The sequence below is a fragment of the Uloborus diversus genome, unplaced genomic scaffold (assembly GCF_026930045.1).
Source record: "Uloborus diversus isolate 005 unplaced genomic scaffold, Udiv.v.3.1 scaffold_576, whole genome shotgun sequence".
NCBI lineage: Eukaryota > Metazoa > Arthropoda > Arachnida > Araneae > Uloboridae > Uloborus > Uloborus diversus.
This window is the reverse complement of record NW_026558765.1, coordinates 99,336-122,212: the sequence shown is the minus strand read 5'-3', so window position 1 is coordinate 122,212 and position 22,877 is coordinate 99,336. Positions and strand designations below refer to the sequence as shown.

The following is a 22,877-nucleotide window of genomic DNA, read 5'->3' as shown; positions in this document are numbered from 1 at the left end:
TTGAATGAGTCATTACTAAGTTTCCAAAAATAAATTTAATTCATAAAACCATTGTCCTTTGGTGTCAATAGTGCATCTAATCATCCATGTGACTTGACAGTATATGCGTTCATTAAAATAAAGCTACGTTTTCAGTAAATTCCTTTTCCTAAACCAGATATTTCAGTTGGCCACGAGGATCAGTTTTGAGAGCTATATGTAGGGCACTACTGTTTTAGAGTATTAGAATTCCCCTATTTCTATGTTCTATTGCCTGTCTAAAGTCTTCATTTTCTAAAGCCTTCAACATATTAAGATAAACTCTGGTAAATTTAATAATGAATGTTTTACAAGTAGTTGAAACAATCTTGGATGCAATTGAATTACTCTTTTTGAGGGAGCACGGCAAAATCAAGAATGTGCAAGTCACTAGTACAGAATACAAAATATAGGAAGTGCTGAAAATAATGGTGGATTCAAAATTAATGACGCTCCAGTAGTAAAATCACATTACAAAAAAAAGGCGAGCGGCTGTTACAGAAGCAGATGAAATTGGATTTCAAAACTTGGATTTGTTTTTGAGATCGTTCAATTTATATGCAATATTACTAAATCACTCGATATTTCTAGCGCTCTTTTAGCTATTGTTACTTTTTTACTGCCCAAGACATTTTTCCATGACTTAAAATAAATTTCCATGACATATTAAAAATATTAATTTTCCATGACTTTTCCAGGTCTGAAATTTATTTTTTTTTCCATGACTTTCCAGGATTTCCATGACCCGTACGAACCCTGTTTGATTTTTAGTATAATTCTAATTTATTCCCCTCCTTTTTTTTGTAGAAGAAACGGGATTTTCAGACCTCCTTACTTCCTATACACATCTATGGTTTGAGATTTTTCACCCCTCAAAGATTGAAATTTATTAATCCTACCCTTTACACCAAATTTAAGGGTTGGAGGGGGGGGGGGGGGAATCTTTACTGTAACCTATAAAAGAAACTGAAACAATCATTATTTAAAACTTCTCTGAACTTCAGCTAAAGCAGATTTCAATAGAAAAGATGTTTTAAAAAATAGGACAAAATAACTTAGGAATATTATTTTAATTTTAAAATAAGATAAATAGAATTGAACTAAATAAAATGAAGCTTTGGCAGAGCATTGGCAACATATATAGACACAAAATTCTTTCTCGCTATTATTTAAACACCAAATTAAACATAAAAATGAACAATGGATTTTCAATTTTGAGCTAATGAAAAATAAAATGAGGGAAAACAGTTCAGAGCAAAAAGAAAGAAAACAGATCTTTTTTTTTGCTCAACATTCAGGACATACTATACATGTATTTCTTCAAATTCTACATCAGAATGGAAAAGTGTAAGCTTCAAAAATAGCTTGCAGTAATATTTCAAGAAAAGATTTAAAAAAAAATAATAATTACTGCATCAATTTCATTCAAAGCCTTCCACCTTTCTTGGGGTGCATCAATTCCAGCTGCAGTCTGGATGGTTCTTTGCAACTGACTAGTCCACACACGTAAGCGAGGAATGTTTTGTTCTTGAATGAAACGCGCCAAAGCATGAGTGTACTGAAAATAGACAAAATCATTTTAATATATACATAAAACTAACACAGCGGTGCAACAGCCCATGGGGGCTAAGTCAAGGCCTACTGTGCCCATCTCGGTTTACGAGACTGAAGACTCTGGGGTACAAGACGGAAGTCCCGGAGGTGGTCAACCAAACGCAGAACCCTCAGGGTTTGGTTCTGAAGCACGCTTGGTACTCATTTTTTCTATCCACTGAAGGGATAACAGAATAATAGGCTTTGTCAATTATGCACAACCCTGGAATCGAAACTGGGTCTGCGGCGTGAAAGCACGAAACACTACCACTGAAATATATGAATAAAATATTCTTTTTTTAATTTGCTTCTGACAAATCAAAGTTCAATGTTTTGTCCCACATTGTTAAATTATCGCAAATATACTTGATTTGCTCTGGTTATTCAAAATACTCTTGTACATGAAAAAAAAGGGAAAAACACATTATAACATATCTCTCATAAAATAGGTAAAAACTCAATTCTCAGGGTTATTTAAGAGACAAAAAGAAATATCATGGTATTTTTCTCTGAGGTCATGCTACAATGAAAACATACTCTAGTTTGTTAAACAAGCCTTCTGACATTAAGTTCTAGTTCTCATCAGTATGTCAAAAAATTAAAGGTACGGCAAGATTATTTAATGTGGAATGATGTGTAAAAATTCTTCAAATGCTTCATTGACCAAATTGCTCACTCCCCCTCCTTTGACGGTGAATTGGCTACACAATAAACAGTTTCTTTAAGTTTAGTAACTTTGAGGTCACTTCATTTTCAATGATTCGAATACTTTAAAAGTTTATTTTAAAAAGTTAGGTATTGGTGAATTTCACTTATGCTCGTCTTTTTAGAAAACAGAGCATCAGTACTTAGATTATTTAATTACTTTTTTAGGGAAAAACCAATTTTTACTTCACAGTTTTTCTTTCAGTAATATCAAATGAATAAAAAGGTAAATAAATTAAAAAATAAAATGAGAGAGAACTATAAATGATTATCCTCCAAAAGAATGATTGTTCATTTTTTAGGAGATCGTATAGCTCTGTTCATTTTAAAAAGTGTATCATTTAGATCCTTTTGTACATGGACAAAGCTTCCCTTGTGTTGTCTGAAGACACCAAAGGAAAAACCAAAAAACTCGAGACAGAATTGTCAGGGATGCCTCCCTCCCTCCAAAAATAACAGGGATGCCCCCCCCCTAAATATTAAAAAGCCCAAAAATGAAAAATACTTCTCAAAACACTCCTCTCTAAAAATTTCAATAGTGCAGTCTGCGCCATAACCCCTTCAGGTGGGCACCCTTGGAATTGCAAGCAACAAGAAGTAATTACTGACCAAAAAGTCCTAAAAAATGAACTGTAATTGCTTTACACATCCAAACCTAAACAAAATCTTTTTGATTAAATTTTTACTGGCATATTTTCTTACTGTTTGCTACTTTTAGCTGAGTTTCTTTTAAAGAATATTAATGATAGAATGGAACACTTTCAATTTATGGGAGTGACTCTCACAGACATTTTATTTGCAACTTTTTCAAATGAACGAAACCAACAAATGGGGGGGGGGGGAAACGAACGATCCTCTGATGAACAGATCATTAAAAAGAACAATGTAGGCAATCTCTAAATCTCATTTCATATCTCATTTTCTATAAATTTGTTAGAGATAAATAAACAACTACATAAATAGTTTTGTAGTTTCATTTACTTCTGCAGGCTTCACGCTGCACTTTGGTATGCAAGAAGTTTCAACAAAAATTTTTAGCGAGAGAAAAAAAAAAACACTATATAAATCATATCATACCTCCCAGCCACGATCAGATAGTTCAGCATCTCCACCAATCCTTCCTTTTAAGTTCAAAATACTCTCACCATGCTGAGAAGGAAAAAAATATTATAAAACAATAGTTCTGTTAGTAAGTTTTTCATCAACATTCAACCAGTTTCAGTATCTTCAGGTAAATAGACCACAATGCTATAGACCAATATTAAGATAAATTTGTAAAAAACCAATGCTGTATAAAAGGCAAACTATATGAGTAATGAGAAGGTGGTTCTATTTTGGATATTCAGTTTCTATTGATTAAGAGCTATTATTTTCATTATAACTACAATGTTAAGTGAAGCAATCCTCATATATAAAATAGCCAAAATCACTGATCGAGTAATACTCTGACGTCACCAACAATGAACTTGTGATGAAATAGATGTACTTATATTCTTCAATCCCAACCTTAGCACGAAACCATCAGATTATAAAGGATTAGCGTGAGGGCATTATTTCATTGTTGGAGCACCTAAAATTTGGTTATTTCATTTTAAAAAGGTAGTATTCCTGAAAACTAATAGATGCATCCATTTCTGTAAGCCTTTCCATCTCATCAGTGGTCAGACTGTATGAATAGATTTCTATTCCACACTAAGCCTTAACAATGTAATTTTGTAACAAGAAAAAAAAACCCTTCATATTTATTCATCAGTTTTATAACAGCGCGAGTCCCAACCTTTGTATGCAGCAAACAAATGTTTTTACGCGCTCCTGAAAAGTAGTGAAAATATGACTTGCGTTAGTCTGGCTTTAAGGTAGGTATTTATTGGATATCTTTGATAAAAAGGCAATTTGCCCCTGTCATACCATGACGGGTTATTTTCTAGTTTAAAATGATTGCAAATGTTTTTTTTGCAGCAGAATGCATTGATCTTTGGAACTCATTTGAATGTACCCTAATAGTATAATAGTTGGAGCTTTTTCAAAACATACTTAATGAAACTTTCAGGAAAAAAAAACTTCTTGAATCTAACTAATACAAGAATTAAAAAAAAGGGGGGTGGGGGAGGGGAGTAATTGTTGAGATGAGACAAGTATACCTAATCAACTTCTCGCAATAATCTGGAGGGAAAATTAAATATCTCATTGGAGCAGTTCATTATTTGTTTGAAATAATTTTGGGAGAGTATATCAGTCCCACATGAAAGCAAAAAATAATCATACTAAACAAAAAACGTACATTCAACCACCCATCCTTCCTTCCACCCAACTACATGCATAAATAACAACATGGAACGATTGAAAAGAAAAAAAAATGCTTCTTTCACAAAAGCATATGAATTATTGTTTAAGTCAGCAACAATATCATAGTCATTTAGCAAAGGAAATGTTCTTACCCTGGTTACATAAATGGAACGAGGTAAAATATGAATGTTCATCAAATAATACACAACACGACTCTGGATGTGACCTATGACGAAATACTGTGTTAGTTCTTTTGTACTAAGAAAACAAAATTAAAATCTTAGCAATAACAGAGTTAAAAATCCAAGATTTACCTACCAAATAACAAAAACTTTTTTGAAAAAATTACATAAGGAGAAAAATTCAATTATTGATTTAATATTTTTTAAATTTTTTTTATTCCATTCATATTTTTAATGACTGGATTTTAAAGAATAAGATCTTCAATCAATCATATTTTGTTACTAATTAATACTAAATAAAATATGGATTAGTTTCAAGGCAAAATTCAACAATGTTTCTGTGGACACACAGCATGATAAAACTTAAGTAAAATTAAAAAAAAATAATTTTTTGCAGAAAAGAAAGTTATGCAGTTTACTTTTCCGATGAGATTTGCACAACAAACCTCATCAGAATAATTTACTTTTCCTAGCCGACAAATTACGTGATTTCTGTCTCCCTCTTTTTTTTGGCAGATAAAAGCCTTCTTATTTTGAGCTTTAGGGCTGTTGATCATATTCTAACGGGAATTTGTGGGGGGCTAATATCCTTAATCTAATTAAAGTGCTGGATCTAAGATTTTTCAGAGTTTTGGCAAAGACTTGAAACTGCCCCCTTGCCCATTTTCCTGCAAGTTCAATCCAAGTTTCCATCAAGTTTATATCGAGTTAAAAAAAAAAAAAGTATAATTTAATGCCAGGCTGCAGAACCTCAGCTTGACCTAACAATCTATAATTATTAATGTACTTTTATTGGTGTCTCGGGGAAGGAATTAGCCAAAGGAGTTGCAGTGCTCTTTCGGGAAACTACTTATACAATGTTCATGTAATTTTTAGACCTGGGAGAAAGAAAAAAAGAAACCAAGTGCTATGAAGATAGCTGATCAACCTCACTTTCCCCTCAGTGAGTTTTATTTAGAAAGATTTCAGATGAAAATGGTCCATGTGGATTGCTGATTAAGAAACTAATAAATGTGTACCATTATCAGTCTTTAGAAGTTACACAAAAATTTGCTATTTTTCTTGTTCTAATTAGAAGCTTAAAAAAAAAAAAAAAAAAAAAAAATATTTAAGGCAAAAAATTTACTACTTTCAAAAGGTATAAAAATTTGAAATATTAATAATTTTCTCATCGTTTTATATGCGAATGAATGCTGATTGCTTTTTTAATATATGAAAAATTAAATATCCATAGTGACAGAAACCATGTGAAATGACTTCCCAAGTTTTGAGAATTTAAAAAAAAAAAAAAAAAAACATTCTTGTCTACTGACTCAATGTTGTTCTAGAGTGTTATGACAGACATCAACAAATATTAATAGTTTAAAGCAAAGATAGTAAATGAGCAGTTTTCTAGAGTTTCTTATCAGTCATTAACAACTTAGGGTGACAAGCGCTCATGACACTGGGTCAAAATCATTAAATTCAAAAAACATATTCAATGGGTTGTTTCCAAAATTTTAAAAGTATTTTTTTCTGACAGAACATGCTTAAAAACATAGGTTCTGACCATTTTTTAAATTATTTGTTTAAGTTTAATATTTTAAAAAATTACTTAAATCATTGCACTTTCATAGTTCATGCTTCTGTCCGATGACATCACAAATGATGAAATGCCATTCAGAGTTGCCATTCACAGAGCAAAATATTTAATTTGCATCTTTATTTACGTGTATTGGCAACGATATGGTTGATAGCAAGCGTAGAGCGCAATTTTAATTCACTTCTTGATTATCATAAAGTGGAAACATGGTAGAAAGATGCGCCAAAGAGCATCATTTGTGCTGTCATCAAGACCACACCTTGAAAAATAGGGCATTTAAAAAAATTAATTAAAAAATAACTGATGGGAAAATGAAAGTATTTTCTGGGTCCATGTTATTATTTTTTTTGCTTATTCTATCAATTTCAGTGACAAAAAGTACTACTTTTGACTGAAGGAAACAACCCCATTGTGTTTGTGGTGCATTACATCTGATATTAGATTTGTATTAAAGTGGTATTTACAATTGTATCTTAGTATGACAGTTTAAAAAGAGTATTAATACGAACAGAACAATAAACCTAAAGATTCTCTGTAGTCTTCTGCTAAACTGCCAAATATAATGTGGGCTTTCAGTGCTAGAGTCTTTGATACAGATCATGATTTTTTCAAAAGAATTGTAATTAATTGAAAACTCACCTTCATGCCTGTGAACCAGGACTTTTTCTCCAGCATTGAAGATTTTCATAAAAGAATAAGCTGCTTCTAAATCTTCGTCTAACGTTTGATAAGCCTTTTGATAATGTTCAATTCTTTGCATAAAATCTCTCAAAGCTTCATCTTTATTATCACTATCTCTGTAATCCGGGCTGTGAACTTTAACTTCCTGAAAAATACACAAATTTCATTTAAATTTTTAGATTTTTGTAATCACTTATTAAATCCAATAATCTAAAAAAGACTCATAAATAAAAACAAAATGCATCTACACTAGTTTTAGCTTCTAGAATTTACAATAGTTTTTTTACTTTTCAGATTTTTTATACAATTATACAAAATACACCTGACACCATGCAGAAACCCTGAAAAGTGCTATAATGCATGCAGAACTAAGATACAATAGCTTAGATAAAAGTGGTCTGAGAAAATTAACTCCCCTTCCTTTTACAAGATTTGAAGATTTCTTAAATTTATCATGTCTGTAAAACAGGTAAGAAAAACACTCTCAGCACTTTTGCAGAAAAGCAGGCATTCTTGATACGCTACTGGAGGAGAATGAGCATTGATAATACATTTTATTTTACATCATTTGCATTAAACTGCTACACTGTGTTAAATTGCCTCTTTAATAATTGTTTTGAAATTGTTGCTTGTTATTGAAGTATGGTAAATTAAATTCAAAAATTTTCCTTGTAGGGACTCTAGGATTAAATTAATTAAAAAAAATGGACAATTCCAATGAGTGGCAGTCCTGAAAAAGTTTCATCCCTGAAGATTTTAAAATAACAATGCGATAAAACCTCGTTTATCCGGACCAAAGGCAATCTGTAAGAACACCAATTTGGATAATCCCTGTAATATGGATAGTAAGCAAAATACATTAACAAGTAAGCAGATTTATCACTAGTTACAGAAATATTGTTTATTAGATAAATATAATATATTGCATGACCTATAAGCAGGTGTTCTACATTTATTCAAAAATAAATAAATAAAATAAAATAAAATAAATAAATAAAGAGAATCATTTATTTTAAGTATTTCCATTTTAATGATATGCGAAACAGAATCATTTAAAATAGATTTTACAATCTACTTACCCTAATATTGACTTCTATAATACCTGGATCATTGCATACAGATTCAATGAAGAATAGTTTAAAGCCATATTTTTCACAAACATAATCATAAATTAAATTTCTTCTGTCTGTAGTTGAATTTGTTGCATCATATACCTAAAAAAACATTTAAGAAAACTTTACACAGATTGGATTCAATTTTATTAACATTCATAAGACACCTTACATGTTTCATCAAATCAGACAAATTCAGTTCAACAGTCAAAATAATAAGATGAAAACATTAAATATGGTTTTAAATAGAGCAAGTTGCTAATGTTATTAACTTGACATTTTCTATTTTAATTATCCAGGTTTGCACAAAGCATTTTTTTATCTTTACATTTCCTCTCTTTGGTTCCTGGCCTTTGAAAATATCACAGCAAATTTAGGGGGTGAAAAGATCATTAATATGTGAGTAGAGAGAATTTCCCTAACCGCTTGCACCACAGACATGCTAATAATATTATTACAGCACTTAAGCTAAATAGTAATTAATTTTTAATTCCACTCTTTTTTTTAATTCCAATTTTAGGCGAAAATTTTGCATAAATTCTTAAATTTAGGAGCAAAAATTCTTGCAATACTTTAAATTTGAATTTCCATACCAATTGAAAAATATGGTTTTTCAAATGTAAGATGAACATTGCTCATCTCTTTATAGTAAACAAGAAGTTCCGTCTAGAACTAGACGAGCCTACTTTCCCGTATACCCATACTACTTTCTAGTACCTGATCAATATTCTCAAAAATAGCTAAAATCGCAAATTTTTTCAAACATATTTTTTTTAATATTTTAAGCTGATTTCTAGGAATAAAATATTCCTTACTTTTCTTCATAAAAACGAACAAATAAAATAGCAGCACCTTTTAAACAAAGCAGCTAATACACTTCTTTCCATTAAAAAATTTTTTTAACAGCTTTTAAAACGAAAAAATAATAATAAGTTCATTAAAATAAATACATCATATAAAAAAAATCGTTTCTTTTTCCCCTGTTGCCGAAAATAATTTTTTAAACGAATTAATGCACTTACCAAAATTAAAAAAAAACAATAAAATGTCAACTTAAAGAAATAATTTTCATTGTCAAAAAAAAAAAATCGTCTGCGCATATTTTTCGAGTTTATTCACCGAAAACCAAATACCTAAATTAAAACTTTAGCGTGAAAATAAAAACAAATCATATCAACAATAATTATTTCACAGTTAAAACCACAGCAGCGGAGTCGGAGTCAATCTCATTTTGGGATAAAAGAGTCGGAGTCGAATATCCAATAATCGGAGTCAGTCATTTGTCCTCCGTGTATAAATGTTTGCCAAAGCTACGAAGTCAGAGTCGAAGTCGGGGAGTCGGAGTCCGATTAATTGTCGGGAACAGGAGTCAGAGTCGGTGTCAGGTCCTCCTAAATTCTCGGAGTTGGAGTCGGGAGTAGGTCGTCAAGAGCCATTTCCAACAAAGTTTGTTTGAAGTAAATCCGCCTTCAAGTACGGAATCTACATTGACTTTCAGTTTCCCCGTAGGCGCTAATGTTAAGGGATTTGAACTGTTCAAAATTGAACGGAAAATTGTTCAAATCAAAAAGATATCTTATATACAAGTTTTTTATCAAAAGCTTTTTCCTACAAAGTTTGTTTGAAGCAAATTCGCCTCACAGTTCGGAATTGCTTTGAATTTCCCCGTAGGCGCTAATGTTAAGTTTTTTTGAACTGTTCAAAATTGAACAAAAAATAGTTCAAATCAAAAAGTGAAATATGGGAATGAGGTGTCCTCGCCGAGATCTTTCGAACAAAAAAAAGTTTGTTCGAATCGGACTATTCATTCAAAAGTTATTAGGGGGGGACAGACAGACAGACTGACAGACAGACCGACAGACAGACAGACAGACCGACAGACAGACAGACAGACAGACATTTTTCCCCATCTCAATACCCTACTTTCCAATTTTTAATTTTTCAATATTTATTTAATTATTTTATTTATTTTTGACTTTTTTTTGTTTTTTCACGATATTTTTAAGATGCATTAAGCCTTCTTTCATGCTTTTTTCTTCTTTTTCTGACTTTTACTGGGAAAGTAGGCTAATAAAAGTAAGGTTTCAAAGAAATTCTGGAAGGAAGTCTGTGGCGGACCTGCGCCCAGGAGAACCCATAGCACCTACAACATTGAAATTTTGTACAAAATTACTTTGAACCTTGGGGGTGTGCACCTGGGGTTTTATTTTTTTAAATTCGAATTAGTTTTTTTGTAATTAACTTTTTAAGTTCAAATTTTGGGTAAATTGCCTATTCTTGCCTATTAAAGGGGTGAAAAATTACTTGCACATACTATTATGTATCATTGGAAAGGGTAGAATTTTCCGTGTTCTGCACAATTTGTTTCAATGCTCTAACTTAAATACAGCAGGAGTTATTTGCATTTTTAGCTCGAACTGTTTTAGGCTTAGCTAAAATTTAGGCACTACTTTCTTTATTGAATCTATCAGTAAAAAGCGAAGGAATTGTCCCACAGTTTTCTTTTTGACACCACTGGAAAGAGTGACTTTTTTTACTCCAGATCTAACTCGACCTATGGTCAAAAAATTAAGTTTCTATCTCCAAAGGAAAAAAAAGTTACAAGCTGTTAAAAATAAAGTTTGAATATCATTTCCATTAAAATTATTGATGTTTTATTTGGCGTTTCCATAGTTACGTCTTTTCGATTTGCATGTTTCTTCTTTCTTATTCACAAACTTCAAGGTTTTCAATTTTAACGGGAAATCTTAGGCTAAACTCAATTTACGCCCCGAGCTAAAGAGCCAAATATATTACTAGAAACCACGAATATGAAAGCGACTTTTCAAACGTACAAAACTGCAGTTTTGCAATGCTAAGGAGCCCCTTATCCCTAACGGCTCTGCAAGTTGGTACAAGTTATTTTGAAAATCGGGGAATGGGTGCTTTTTGATCCAAAGGGAGCTCATAATGCGTTTTTAAACTGTTTCTTTTTAATTGACGATTTAAATCGTTGCGAATCAAATACGATTGAGAAGCAATCTTTGGGGGCTGGTGAGCGTTAGCGAGTAGGGGGCAGAGCCCCCTAGTTAACTAAAAAATAATTAGAATGTCTATAATGAATAAAAGAGAGAGGGGGAGGGGGGAGACTCAGCAGTATTTTTTTAGCACATTTTGTATTCCGTTTCTTTTTATGGTTTTTTGAAGGAAAAGATTTTTTTTTTGACTTCAATCATGGCTTTCTTCCACATGAATCACTTGAAGTTCTTCTTCTCTCTTTCTTCTGATAATTTACTACTAACTTTTAATACTCCATGCATTATTCATCAGTGGTTAGAATTTTATTTAATACAGTTCACACTCATTGTAAAGTCAAATAACGCACACACGAAGTCTATCACTATAGGGAGAGGTCATGTACAAGATAGTGCATGCTATTTAGTCCATTTTTAAAAATGCAGAAATAATTTTGACAAGAGATTCATTCTTGCGGATTCATTCATTTTAAAAAAGAATCAAGAAACTAAGTTAACAAGTCAGAAATAAAAAAAAAAGCAATACTAACCACAAATTACACATAACTTTAAAATAATACATTCAACAACATAATATATAGCAAATAACTGAAATAAATCATTTATTTTTTAAATCATAAATCATATGGTTTGCTTTTGTTTCGTTACAGATATTATCGAAGTACACTTTCTCCTCTTATATAACGTAGAAGCATTCCGCCTTGAGTTTTTAAAAAAGTATAATTCATAATGTTTATACTTTGAGTGTTGTTTTCATCATTTCTTTAACTCTTTCACCATCATCATAATACTTTTTTCAACGAAAATATTTTACCTTTAGCAACATGAAATGGTTAAATATTAATTTTTGACACTTAAAACATCGAAACTTATTAATTTTGGGCATTATAAAGGAATGAAAAGTTCCATTTGGAGGCTATAACAGCATTGAAATAACATTGCATCCATAGAATAGGAAACAAGACCATATTATAAATAGTTCACATATTTTTACTTTTTTCAAATTATAAATTAATTCAGTCATAGATTTTTGCCTTACATGTTTAAGTTGAATTTCTAGAATATCTGTTCTTGCGACTCACAATGTTAAATTGATAATTAAAATACTTAACAGCAAAAATGTACTACAGATTGAAACTGCAATATATACATGAATTGTAATAAAAAATACATATTTTGATATGACTTCAATAAAAAAAAAAAAAAAAAAAAAAAAAAAAAAAAAAAAAAAAAAAAAAGCAGCATTCAGAGGGTTAAATTACTCATGAATAACCTAAGACTCAAATTAAAATACTACAGAATACATGTAGAATAACCATTTATTTTATAATTCATATTAAACAATTTATTTAGTTTTTTAACAGAATTTACTTACTGCAACTTCTCCCTCCGTCAAAAGCCATTGACAAACATCTTCTAATGCATCAAGGGCACATTTACTAAAAAGACAAACCAAAACAGTGTTAATCCAGAATAACATTAAAACGATTGAAAGGACAACGCACTGAGAAAACAAGATACCATTCATTAAACTTGGTAAAATATGAATTAAAAGTCAAAAATTTATTTAACTTAATTCTTAAATTTAGTAACAATTGTTTCAATAAAAAGAAAATGTGCTGTTTGCAGCTACTTTATTAAAACAGAATTCAAAATTTAAGAGGCAGCATAGTTAAAATATACATGCCACATAATGTTATTGACTCCCCCCCCCCCCACTCTCCACAAGCAGGTGAGGTTACATACTACCAGTTTAGGGGAGGGGGGGCATGCTGAGGAATGCCTCCCCCCATAAATGAGTCAACAATTCGTCCAGGAATAAGGCACCTACTAAGGCTATAAATTATAATGCCATAAATTAATTTAATAAACACTGAAAAGAAGTAGTACTTCAAATATTGACTTTCTAGTCTGATAAATGAATTGAAAATAATACTTCAATCTATTAAAAAGTTTATTGAACAAAATGTGGACGGATGCTTTTGTCAACACTTTGGGAGGGACCTGCCTTACCCTCCTCTTGTACCTGTGCCTGCTCAAAATAAACAAAACATTTTACTATTTCAAAAATTCAAAAGTTAAATGCAGTTTTTCAACTAATCTCACAATTTTAAATTTTCTGATCTGTGGTTTTTTCTTATTTTACTGAAGTATTAACAAGAAACATTCAAAATCTACGCTATTTCTTAAATTGTGGAGCAAAATTTTTACTTAAATCACCTCAGGTTTTTTAGGTAAAAGATTCTGAATTCTTCCAGATAGACACAAGTGTTTAGTACTTTATAACTGCTCAAAAAAAACCCCTTAAATATTCAAATCAAAATATCTTTTAACAAATACGTTCCATGTAAAACATTGCGTTACACAAAGTCTGTCAAACAGTCAGGCAACATTTTGTCAAGCATTAGATCAGGAGCTACACAGATTTAATTTTCCACCCACAGCCTAAAGTTTTTTTTGAGCTGCTCAAATTTGAACAAAAGCTTCCAAATCAAAAACTGAAAACATGAACTGACCTGAGATGTTTCGGTAAGATCTTTGAAACAGTAAACTTTCTTTGAATTAGTTTATTCACTCTTGTTATTTAAGGAAAGACATACATATAGATCAACAAACATATTTCCCCCTTCTCATAAGCATATTACTTTAAATTAATATGAAATATTTGTTGAACAAACAATTTTGGAGTTTTTGTTTGTAAGGATCTTTTTTTTTGGGGGGGGGGGGCGGGGAGTTGTTTTAACAGTCATCCAAAGGGTTCCACATATTCTCGTCCATCGCAAAATTAATGCAAAAAAAGAAAAAAAAAAAACAAATATATATATATATATATATATATATATATATATATATATATATATATATATATATATATATATATATATATATATATATATATATATATATATATAATAATAATAGTGAAAAATATTGAAAAGACGACTGGCATGGTTCTGGAGTGATCTTATGAATATGAATTTATTTTTTATTTTTACTTTGACAACTGGAAAAAATTTCTATCATGTTGAACATCGGAATTGTCTCTTTTTATATGGATTTCAAGGTAAGATAATTTTGTTATTGGCAGTTACTGTCCCGTGGATGGCTAATTATCGGAACTTGTTTTCCTAATTAGTTGAGGCGAAACCCCCTGCTTTTAGTTTTAGGTTTGAGCTCTAGTTTATTGTTTATAGTTTAGCAAGTGGTGCATTTGCCTAATGTTACTCTATATTGCATGTACTGGAGCTTAAACATTCTCTTTTAGTTCATAGTTAAAAAAATTTTTTTGTTCTTTTGACTATAATTAATGAATCCTCCACGGCTGATGAGCTCTGGATTCATACTCTATCTTTTCCTATTTAATAGCTATTTGCAATTTTCCTTTTTATCATCATTATTTTTATATATTTTGTTTAATATTTGAAATTTTGTTTGCTTATTATATATATATATATATATATATATATATATATATATATATATATATATATATATATATATATATATATATATACAGTCGAACCTTCATATATCAAACTTCCACATATCGAAATTTTCTATACATCGAAATCCCAGCAAATTTCTATGTTCATTACATAGAAAAAATTGTTTCTATATATCGAAAAAATCTCTATACATCGATTTTTTTTTCCCTTTTTAGACTGTTTGTCTCATGAAAAATGAAGGTTAGGGGAGAAAATTATGTTCTCTAAAAGGTTGCTACGAAACTCATAAGGAATTTGGGGTTGAGGGGTGTGTAGATAGGTCGTTGTTTCGTTCTAGAATTCTTAAATTCCCTCAAGTTTATTCAAATATCTTAGTTGTAACCAGTAACATTGTAAAATCAGTTTCAAGTCATCCCTTTTGTCTGTTGATTATCATTTTAGCTGAAGTAAAAATCATTCAAGTTAAGTAGATTATTTTTTTAATTTTCTCTTGATTTGTCAAAACGAAAATCCCCTAATGATGCGGATCAAGTTGAATTGCCGAAGAATGAAAATGTAGGAAGGCGCAAAAATGTAATTTCTGTTATTTTTTTAATTATTAACTTTCATTTAATCCGATGCTCCTATAAATTAAAAATTAGGTTTCATACACGGAAATTAGCTTTAACTTTAATGTTTTGAGAGATTTTTAGGATAAAATAAGATCGTTTCTATATATCGAAATTTCTATGTATCGAATTTTTTTACGGCAATTTGCTACTTCGATATATGAAGGTCCGACTGTATATATATAAATTAATAAATGCAAAATAAATAAATAAATAAATAATAAATGCACTTTAATTTTAAACTGTATCATTAATATTTTCTAAATTAATTATTGCATACAGAAAACATTTGGGCGAGAAGTTTTATTTTGTATGATATGAGGTTTGAGCACAAGATCAGAGTTCTTTATTTGAAAACAAGCTGCCTATTATAAACCCTACCTTAAGGTTAGAATACAAAAGATGGAACATGGAAAAAATTATTTAATACTTACTTTCGGATAGCCATTGCTATCACATTATCTGGGCGAAAGAAATCATGGCTTTTATATGCTTCAGTAGCTAACCTTCGATATTCACCAACATTGAATACTGTAGAAAAGAGAAAATATAAAATTTAAAAAAAAAATCTATAAGCATTTTGTTATTCAAATTCAATCAAAAACATTTATAGGGAAAAAACTATAAAAATGCATTTTACATTTAAACTGATACACTATTACTATTTTGTCAATCAACTGTTGCATAAAAAATAGAAGAAGAAACACTTTAGCAAAAAAAAACGAGCTGATGTGTGCCTCACATGACTTCCTTTTACTCCAATTTAATGTCATTTTCCCATTATTGGTAATTTTAATTTTATTCAATAGTTTACTCTCTAAATATCACCAACAGTGGCCAAATTGAAACCAGATAAAAAAAAAAGCCAAGTTTTGTCGCCAAGTTGGCGCCAAAACTTGGCAACCAAAAGACTGGCGATATATCGCCAAGTGTCCGCCAAATTGTAACACCACTAGAGTTTACATCGAAATTAACAATGATTTCCCCCCAAAAAGGGGCAAAAGATCCCCTTAGAAACACTCGAATGCACCAAAAAGGGGAGGTGCACAACTAGACCCCACTAGGAGTTTACGTACTAAATTTCAACTTACTAGGACATACTGTTCTTGAGTTATGCGACATACATCCACATATACGTACATACAGATGCCACAAGAAAACTCGTTGTAACTAACTCTGGAATCGTCAAAATGGATATTTCGTATGTCTATGCGTTCTTAGGCACTTATCCACGTCTGGTCGAGTCGAAAAAAAAAAAAAAAAACTCAACATTCATTCGGGGGTGAGAAAAATGGAAATCATGGTCGATTTTTGAGTGACATTTTTTTCGCGAATACAATACTTCCTTTTTTGTAAAAGGAAGCAAAAAAAAAAAAAAAAAAAACATCAGTGAAGTAATGGCAGTAATTTTTGTCTTGATTACAATGATATATATATATAAGCTCTATTTAACCTGCAATAAATATTACAAAATAAAAGCAGCTCTTTAATGCCTAAAAGTGGAAGACAACTTAAAAAATCAGCTGTATCAGATTCATTAATGAAAATAAATTTATTTATGAAACTGTTTGAGGATATACTATAAGACTATGCTTTGGTTGTGACATACTGGACAAGCTTAATTGGTGATAACTAAATCACTTACTGTGCAAGTTGATGTCACATATCAACCTTATTCACACTGGTCAAGTTAGTCAACCAACCAATATTAAACAAGGTTCGACTAACTAAAAGAACAATTTTGTTACAATTCAGACATGTTCAGTTTGAATTTCCCACGGGAAAAAAAAATAACTCGAGATCAGGTGGTTTCAAGATACAAAGGTTCTGATAAGGTTATAGTAAATGCTATTGGAACCAAGTCGAAGAGGTAACACCTTCTTTCAACTAAAAATATTCTACATTAACCTTGCTGAACATTTTATTGTAAATTTCTCCCATACATGTAAATACTTGAGCTTTACTTTTGTAAAAATGAGGAAAAGTAGTTTGTCTCTCCTCCAGTGAAATTAATACATTTACCATGAAAGAAAAACATAATTTGCTTACTGAAATAAGGCCTTTAAAGGATTTTTTTTTTGGGGGTGGGGGGTGCTAAAGTTCCACAGCCCCTCTGAAGTTAGTGCCCTGGAGATAGTTTTCAGCTATGCACGGCCAAGGGCGCCGACATGCAAAAATTAATGAGGGACCCGGATTTCCCCTTGGGGGGGGGGGGGGTCTGGGGGACATGGAAATTCCCTCAGTAAAAAGGGACAAAATTTTTCCACTTTTGTACCATGAAAATACCATTTTTACGTATTTTCTGATGTTTGTAATTTGCATGAATTATAGCAATATGTGACACAGTGTTTTTAAGACATAGGAATCTAAAAATTGTTATGCAAATTTTCTGGTTCGGTTAGACCATGTCCATTGTCTTAAGGACAGTTTTACAGTTCAATTTTGTGGAGTGCAGTGGATACATATTGCTTGTGCTTGTGGCTGTTAGTCTAAAATCAATTTTTTTTTAAGTCCACCAAACTTCCCCCTTATATTTGATGCAATGCACTCTAAGCAGTCCTCTTAAATCCAGAAAAGGCAAGGCATACAAGAACATCTTTTAGTAAATTAGATAGGGTCTTTGTCTTGATATATAGAATTTCATCAATGCCTAAGTCCCTTCTCATTGACACTCAAGTAAAAAGAAACTGTTCCTCAAGTAAAGCACTGGCCCCCTTCCTACTAAAAAAAGACACACCCACACACAAATTATTGGGGGGGGGGGCGAGCCCCCTCAAGCCTCATGGAGTTGGTGCTAGTGTGTATGTTTGTTCAGACATGAAAGTGCCAGTTAGTGAAAAAAGCAGACCTTTATGCAACAAATATTGTACTTACAACTAGCACAGAGAGATATATGCATCAAATCTTTTCTAAATGCACTAAAAAATACTTTGTATGATAAAATTAATTAATGAAACAAATCTAAAACCACCATTTGCTTAATAACAATTAAAATAAAGAGAAATAAATAAATATATATATACACAAGAAATAAAACGAGCTTTTTTATGGTAGCACATGCTAACAAAACTCATAACTTTCAAAATATTTGCAGGATGCAAAAGGATTGAAATCTCAAACATCGCGTCCGCGTTCGGTTTTCGGCCCACACGTGTTCGATGTTGGTAAGCTTAGAGAGAGAGAAAAAAAGAGAGATAATACTTATATGTTTAAAAAAGTAAAATCTTTTGTATGTTATTCCTGTAAGCTACTACTAAAAAGCTCTACCCCCCTTTCCGTTTTCGCCACAACTTAAGGTACTTTGGTCAATCTAAAGAAAAACACAAGAAAGCCTGTAAAAAAGGCAAATTTTCGGGGAAACACGGAAAAAATTTCATGCCAGGATGTTGCAAATGGTAGACAAAATTTAGCAGCTAATGCAGTAAAAATTACTGTAATTTCTGGTTAGAAAAGCCCTCTCCCCTTCCCCGCAAAAAGGTCCAGAAACGCCACGACTAAAAACTATGGTTAACTCAACCATGGAATATCAGGGTAGAAAAAATACATATTAAAAGGAAAGAATAGAAAAAACTTGGTGTGTATACTCACCCGTGGATTGACTGACAAAATTGAGGGAAAACTCCAAAAAATTCGTGCTTAAATCGAACCACGAACTTTAGAGGCAAATAGGAAACGTTTCATTAGCCGTTTTTTTTCAAACAAAGTCTTGAAAAAAACAGAAAATGAAGTTTTATATCATATTTACGATCCAGAATGTGCAATGTTCGTACTGATGTATGAAAAAGTTCGCATTCGCGAATCCGATTTTTGTTAAGTGTTGCTTTCATTCTGAATTAACATCAATAAAATAAGGATTTTTTTTAAGCTTCTCATAACATTCTTTTCCTTAAAACAAGCACCAATTTACTCGCAATCAACAGCACCGAAAAATCGCGAACAGGGAATGTACTGTTTCCCCGCATTTTTTGAACAGTTGGACTTTTACTGTAATTAACGCTTTTAGTTAACAATTAAAGAAATTAATGATCAAATCAGAGAATGTGTTATTTGTTTCTTTATTGTTTAATCGTCTAAAATCAGAGCGATAAAAAAATGTCAATCGTAAATGCGCCGCATCGGTAGAAAGGTCGCACTTCAGCAAATTAAACTTTTTAACATGCAAACATCGCGACGCTTCTTCTGGAAAATATGAATACAAAAGTTTTTCTTTTCATATATGCATAAGTGGTGGTAGTTTGCTATTCAATTTTCCCCATGACCCAATGGTTGCGGTTTGTTGGTTCAACGTTCATGCTTTTCATTCAAGTTCATAAGTGTGGTTTAATATTTAATGAGGCATACGGCACGGGCACAGAGTATAAAACCCAACTTTGCTCCAGAGCCTTTGGGTCCTTTTGGCTTTTTAGAGTCAGCTTTGGATTCGTACACCGTCACGGGCACGCATCGCTTTAACTCGTTTCACGTACGTCCCTTATTCAAAACAGTAACTTTTTAAAGCCTTACCTCTAGTTTTTATGCCAATCCAGTTGAGATAATGAGTTAACTTTTTTGAAATGTATGTCTTTCCTCTAGCAGGTAATCCCACCATCGCAATGACATGAGGTAAATTGACATAATTTGTTCGATCACCTAGAAAGTAAAAAAAAAAAAGTAAATATTTTACAAAGACATTGAAGTGGGATTGAGAATTTGCTAAATAACATCGTTTCAAGTGGTTCTGATTTAGTCATACGCTGAAGCCTCCCTGTAACAAAATTAATAGATTCCAGTCCTAGTTTCAACAAAACAAAATGAAAAAGAATTTTCTTTCCAAGACTCTCATTAAAAAAGAAATTTTTTTTGAGAAGATTTATTTCTAAATTTTGCACTTTTTAATATAATTTAAGCATTTGAGCAATCTTTTGAGCAAATGAATGTCAATAATTTTATTAAAAGGTCGTGTTATATAACAGTTGAACTTTGTTCAAGTTCCGTTTTTGTGATTAAAATGTTTGGGAAGGATTAATTCTGTCATTTTGAACTTGGAGGTAAATGGCTCACTAGTCAGACACATCTGAAAGTATCATGCAAAACTGATTCATTTCATTGTGAAAACATACGACACATTTTTACACAATACGCGTTACGACGAATAAAATGAAAATACCGCTCCCTTCCAAGAAAAAAAAAATATTTTAGTAAAACATTCATTTTTATTAAAACAATATTCTTTTTTGAAGCATCAAAATTAATAATTTTTGTAATCTTGAAACAAAAACAAAAAAAATTTCGCTATCGAAAGAAATAAGAGAAAAAGACTCGTACTACGGCGATTCAAAAAACGCTTTGCATAAAACTCAAAGCATATACATACCTACACAATATCGAATATCGAAAGCTTGCATATAATGCTTGCGACCGTTCATGTTATGTTTCTATTTGAATAGAACAACTTCCAACAACTTACAAACGCAGAGCCAAATTCTCGGAAGGAAAACTAATTCTTTTCCGGACTGTCAACGTGTCAACACAGAGGAAGTGGGTGAAACACAAACAGGTGATGAAAATTATGCATAAAGTAAACCTTTTCCTCTATCCCACACCAGTCGCCAAAGAATTTGAATTCTAAATCAGTTTAGAATAAGACAGAGAACACAATACACGCTAAGAGAAATCAAGTGTGTAACGACCTTTAAATTAATGGAAAGGTCGAGCATAACAAGAAAAAAAAAAGTTATTTTGGCAACTATCTCACATCTTGGAATCACATGAGAAAAGCTCGTTCACGTTAATGAATGGTTCAGAATATTTTGAAAGGATATACTTTTCTTTTGCAAAATTCATCAAACTTAAAAAGAGTGATATGAAGCCTGTTCAAATACTTCGCATACGACTTTCCCTTCTCCTTTTTTTTCAAATTCACAGTAATATATATATTCATATAATAATAAGGAAAAATCATAATTCTTATTATATATAAATGTATTATATTTCTGGGGGGGGGGGGTAGCGAAGGCTACATTACTGACAGTTTCAGGGGACTGTTTTGGGGGGTTAAGTTCTTTTTTGGGGGGTTACATTCTTCGGGAGGGATGCTTCACAGCTTATAAGAGGGAAATGTCCTCGTCAAGGGGGAGGGGAACTCCAGGTTGAGGGTCGTAATGCGACAGCTTGTATGCTTTTTATTAACTTTTAAACAAGTTTTACTTGAAGGATTTTTTAAATAGCATGAACTTGTTGTATGACGCGAACATTCAGAGTTACTATATGGTGGGGGGAGGGGGGATAATGGCGCAAACCTGGCGCTATTAGAATATTAGGGGAATATTTTTCAAGATAGATTTTTTTTTTCGGACAGTTGAGTTTTGATTTGACTTACGCGAGGAATGCGTTCCATGACCCTTCGCGTAAGTCGAAATTGGAACGTTGTGGAAAAGAGTATGCATACGATTTTTTTTATTAACCTACCCAATTATTTAGATATTCTTAAACACCCCTCAGACAGACCATATTACCGTTTCCTACATAAAAGAGCGGAATTTTTATTTTTACAAAAACTGTATTATTCAATATAAAAATACTGTTACGATGCACAAAATCAATGATCAGTGAGGGAGAGAGACTAAGTAAATCAGTACGGTAAGGAGTAATAATAAAACTAGTGCTGTACAGTAGATACAATTGTTATATTTATAACCTAAAATTGAAGACAATAATATATGCTGCGCAATCAGATCGTTATTCTAATGCATTTGAAAATAGTTATCCGCCTTTACTTTTATAACGCTCCCATCTATATCTATGGTAACACCCCTCTCCTTTCATACTGTTAGCATTTTGCTAACACACTACTCTGTAAACTACATATTAAAACTTAGTGCTGAACTTTTACGGATAGCCTTTTCTTGACTTTTAATTGTACGTATAGAAGATTTACTCATACCTAATTGTCGCGCTGCTTTGATCCACTTTTTAGTTGTTCACCCGTATTAAGAATCTTTACCCTTTCTTAAGTGTGGTCACAAACTTTCTCCTTCCATCTTCACAAACCTTATATGAAACAGCGTGCTTAGGTGTAGCAAGATGTCATCACCTTTCATATTTAAAATTTAAAAAAAATAATGAAAAATGTGGATAGTGGTTAGTTATACATATTAACAAAGCGATGTTAGGACTAGCGCAGTGTGGGAACTTGAGCAGTCAGTGATGCTAAAAGGGTAAGTATATTTGCGAAACAAATATTTAGTTGTCAACAACGAAGCCAATACTTAGCACTACGATTCGTTTTCGAAAATGTTCGTGTTGTGGGCGAGTAATTCGCGTTAGCTCTAAATTTTGTTACTAGAGGAAAACTAGCGTTACAATCATTTCGTAGTCGAATAGCGTTGTAGCGGAAGTTGACAGAAAATGTATTTTTTTGGAGAAAAATTATATTTGAAATCATTCAACAAGTGTGTTCTTCCAAAGAAGTCCAAATGCAAATACATAAAATACAAATGCTTAAGCAATGCCGTCGCTACGGGGGCTTGGGGCGGTCCGCAACGGGTGTCACCCGTCTGGGGGCTGACACCGAAAGTGGGATTGCAAGTTTTTGAAAAATATGAAGCTAAAATGCATTTCTACAGCCACAAATTTTTTCCACCTGGACGCCCTCCTTCCTACCCCACATCA

The 22,877-nt window shown here is 31.9% G+C and overlaps 1 protein-coding gene across 1 annotated transcript; it reads right to left on the bottom strand.

Annotated features, from left to right (window-relative positions):
* Nucleotides 1-1,429: 1,429 nt before the first annotated feature.
* Nucleotides 1,430-20,791, bottom strand: LOC129233644 (6-phosphofructo-2-kinase/fructose-2,6-bisphosphatase 1-like; the record flags this gene model as incomplete). The annotated part of the gene is made up of 9 exons (XM_054867619.1): nt 20,581-20,791; nt 19,731-19,856; nt 15,662-15,758; nt 12,549-12,612; nt 8,127-8,261; nt 7,006-7,192; nt 4,755-4,828; nt 3,394-3,465; nt 1,430-1,576 (listed from the first exon to the last, which is right to left on the bottom strand). Coding segments are annotated over exons 1-9 (954 nt in total), but the record flags the coding sequence as incomplete, so codon positions are not given.
* Between the last annotated feature and the right edge of the window lie 2,086 nt (nt 20,792-22,877).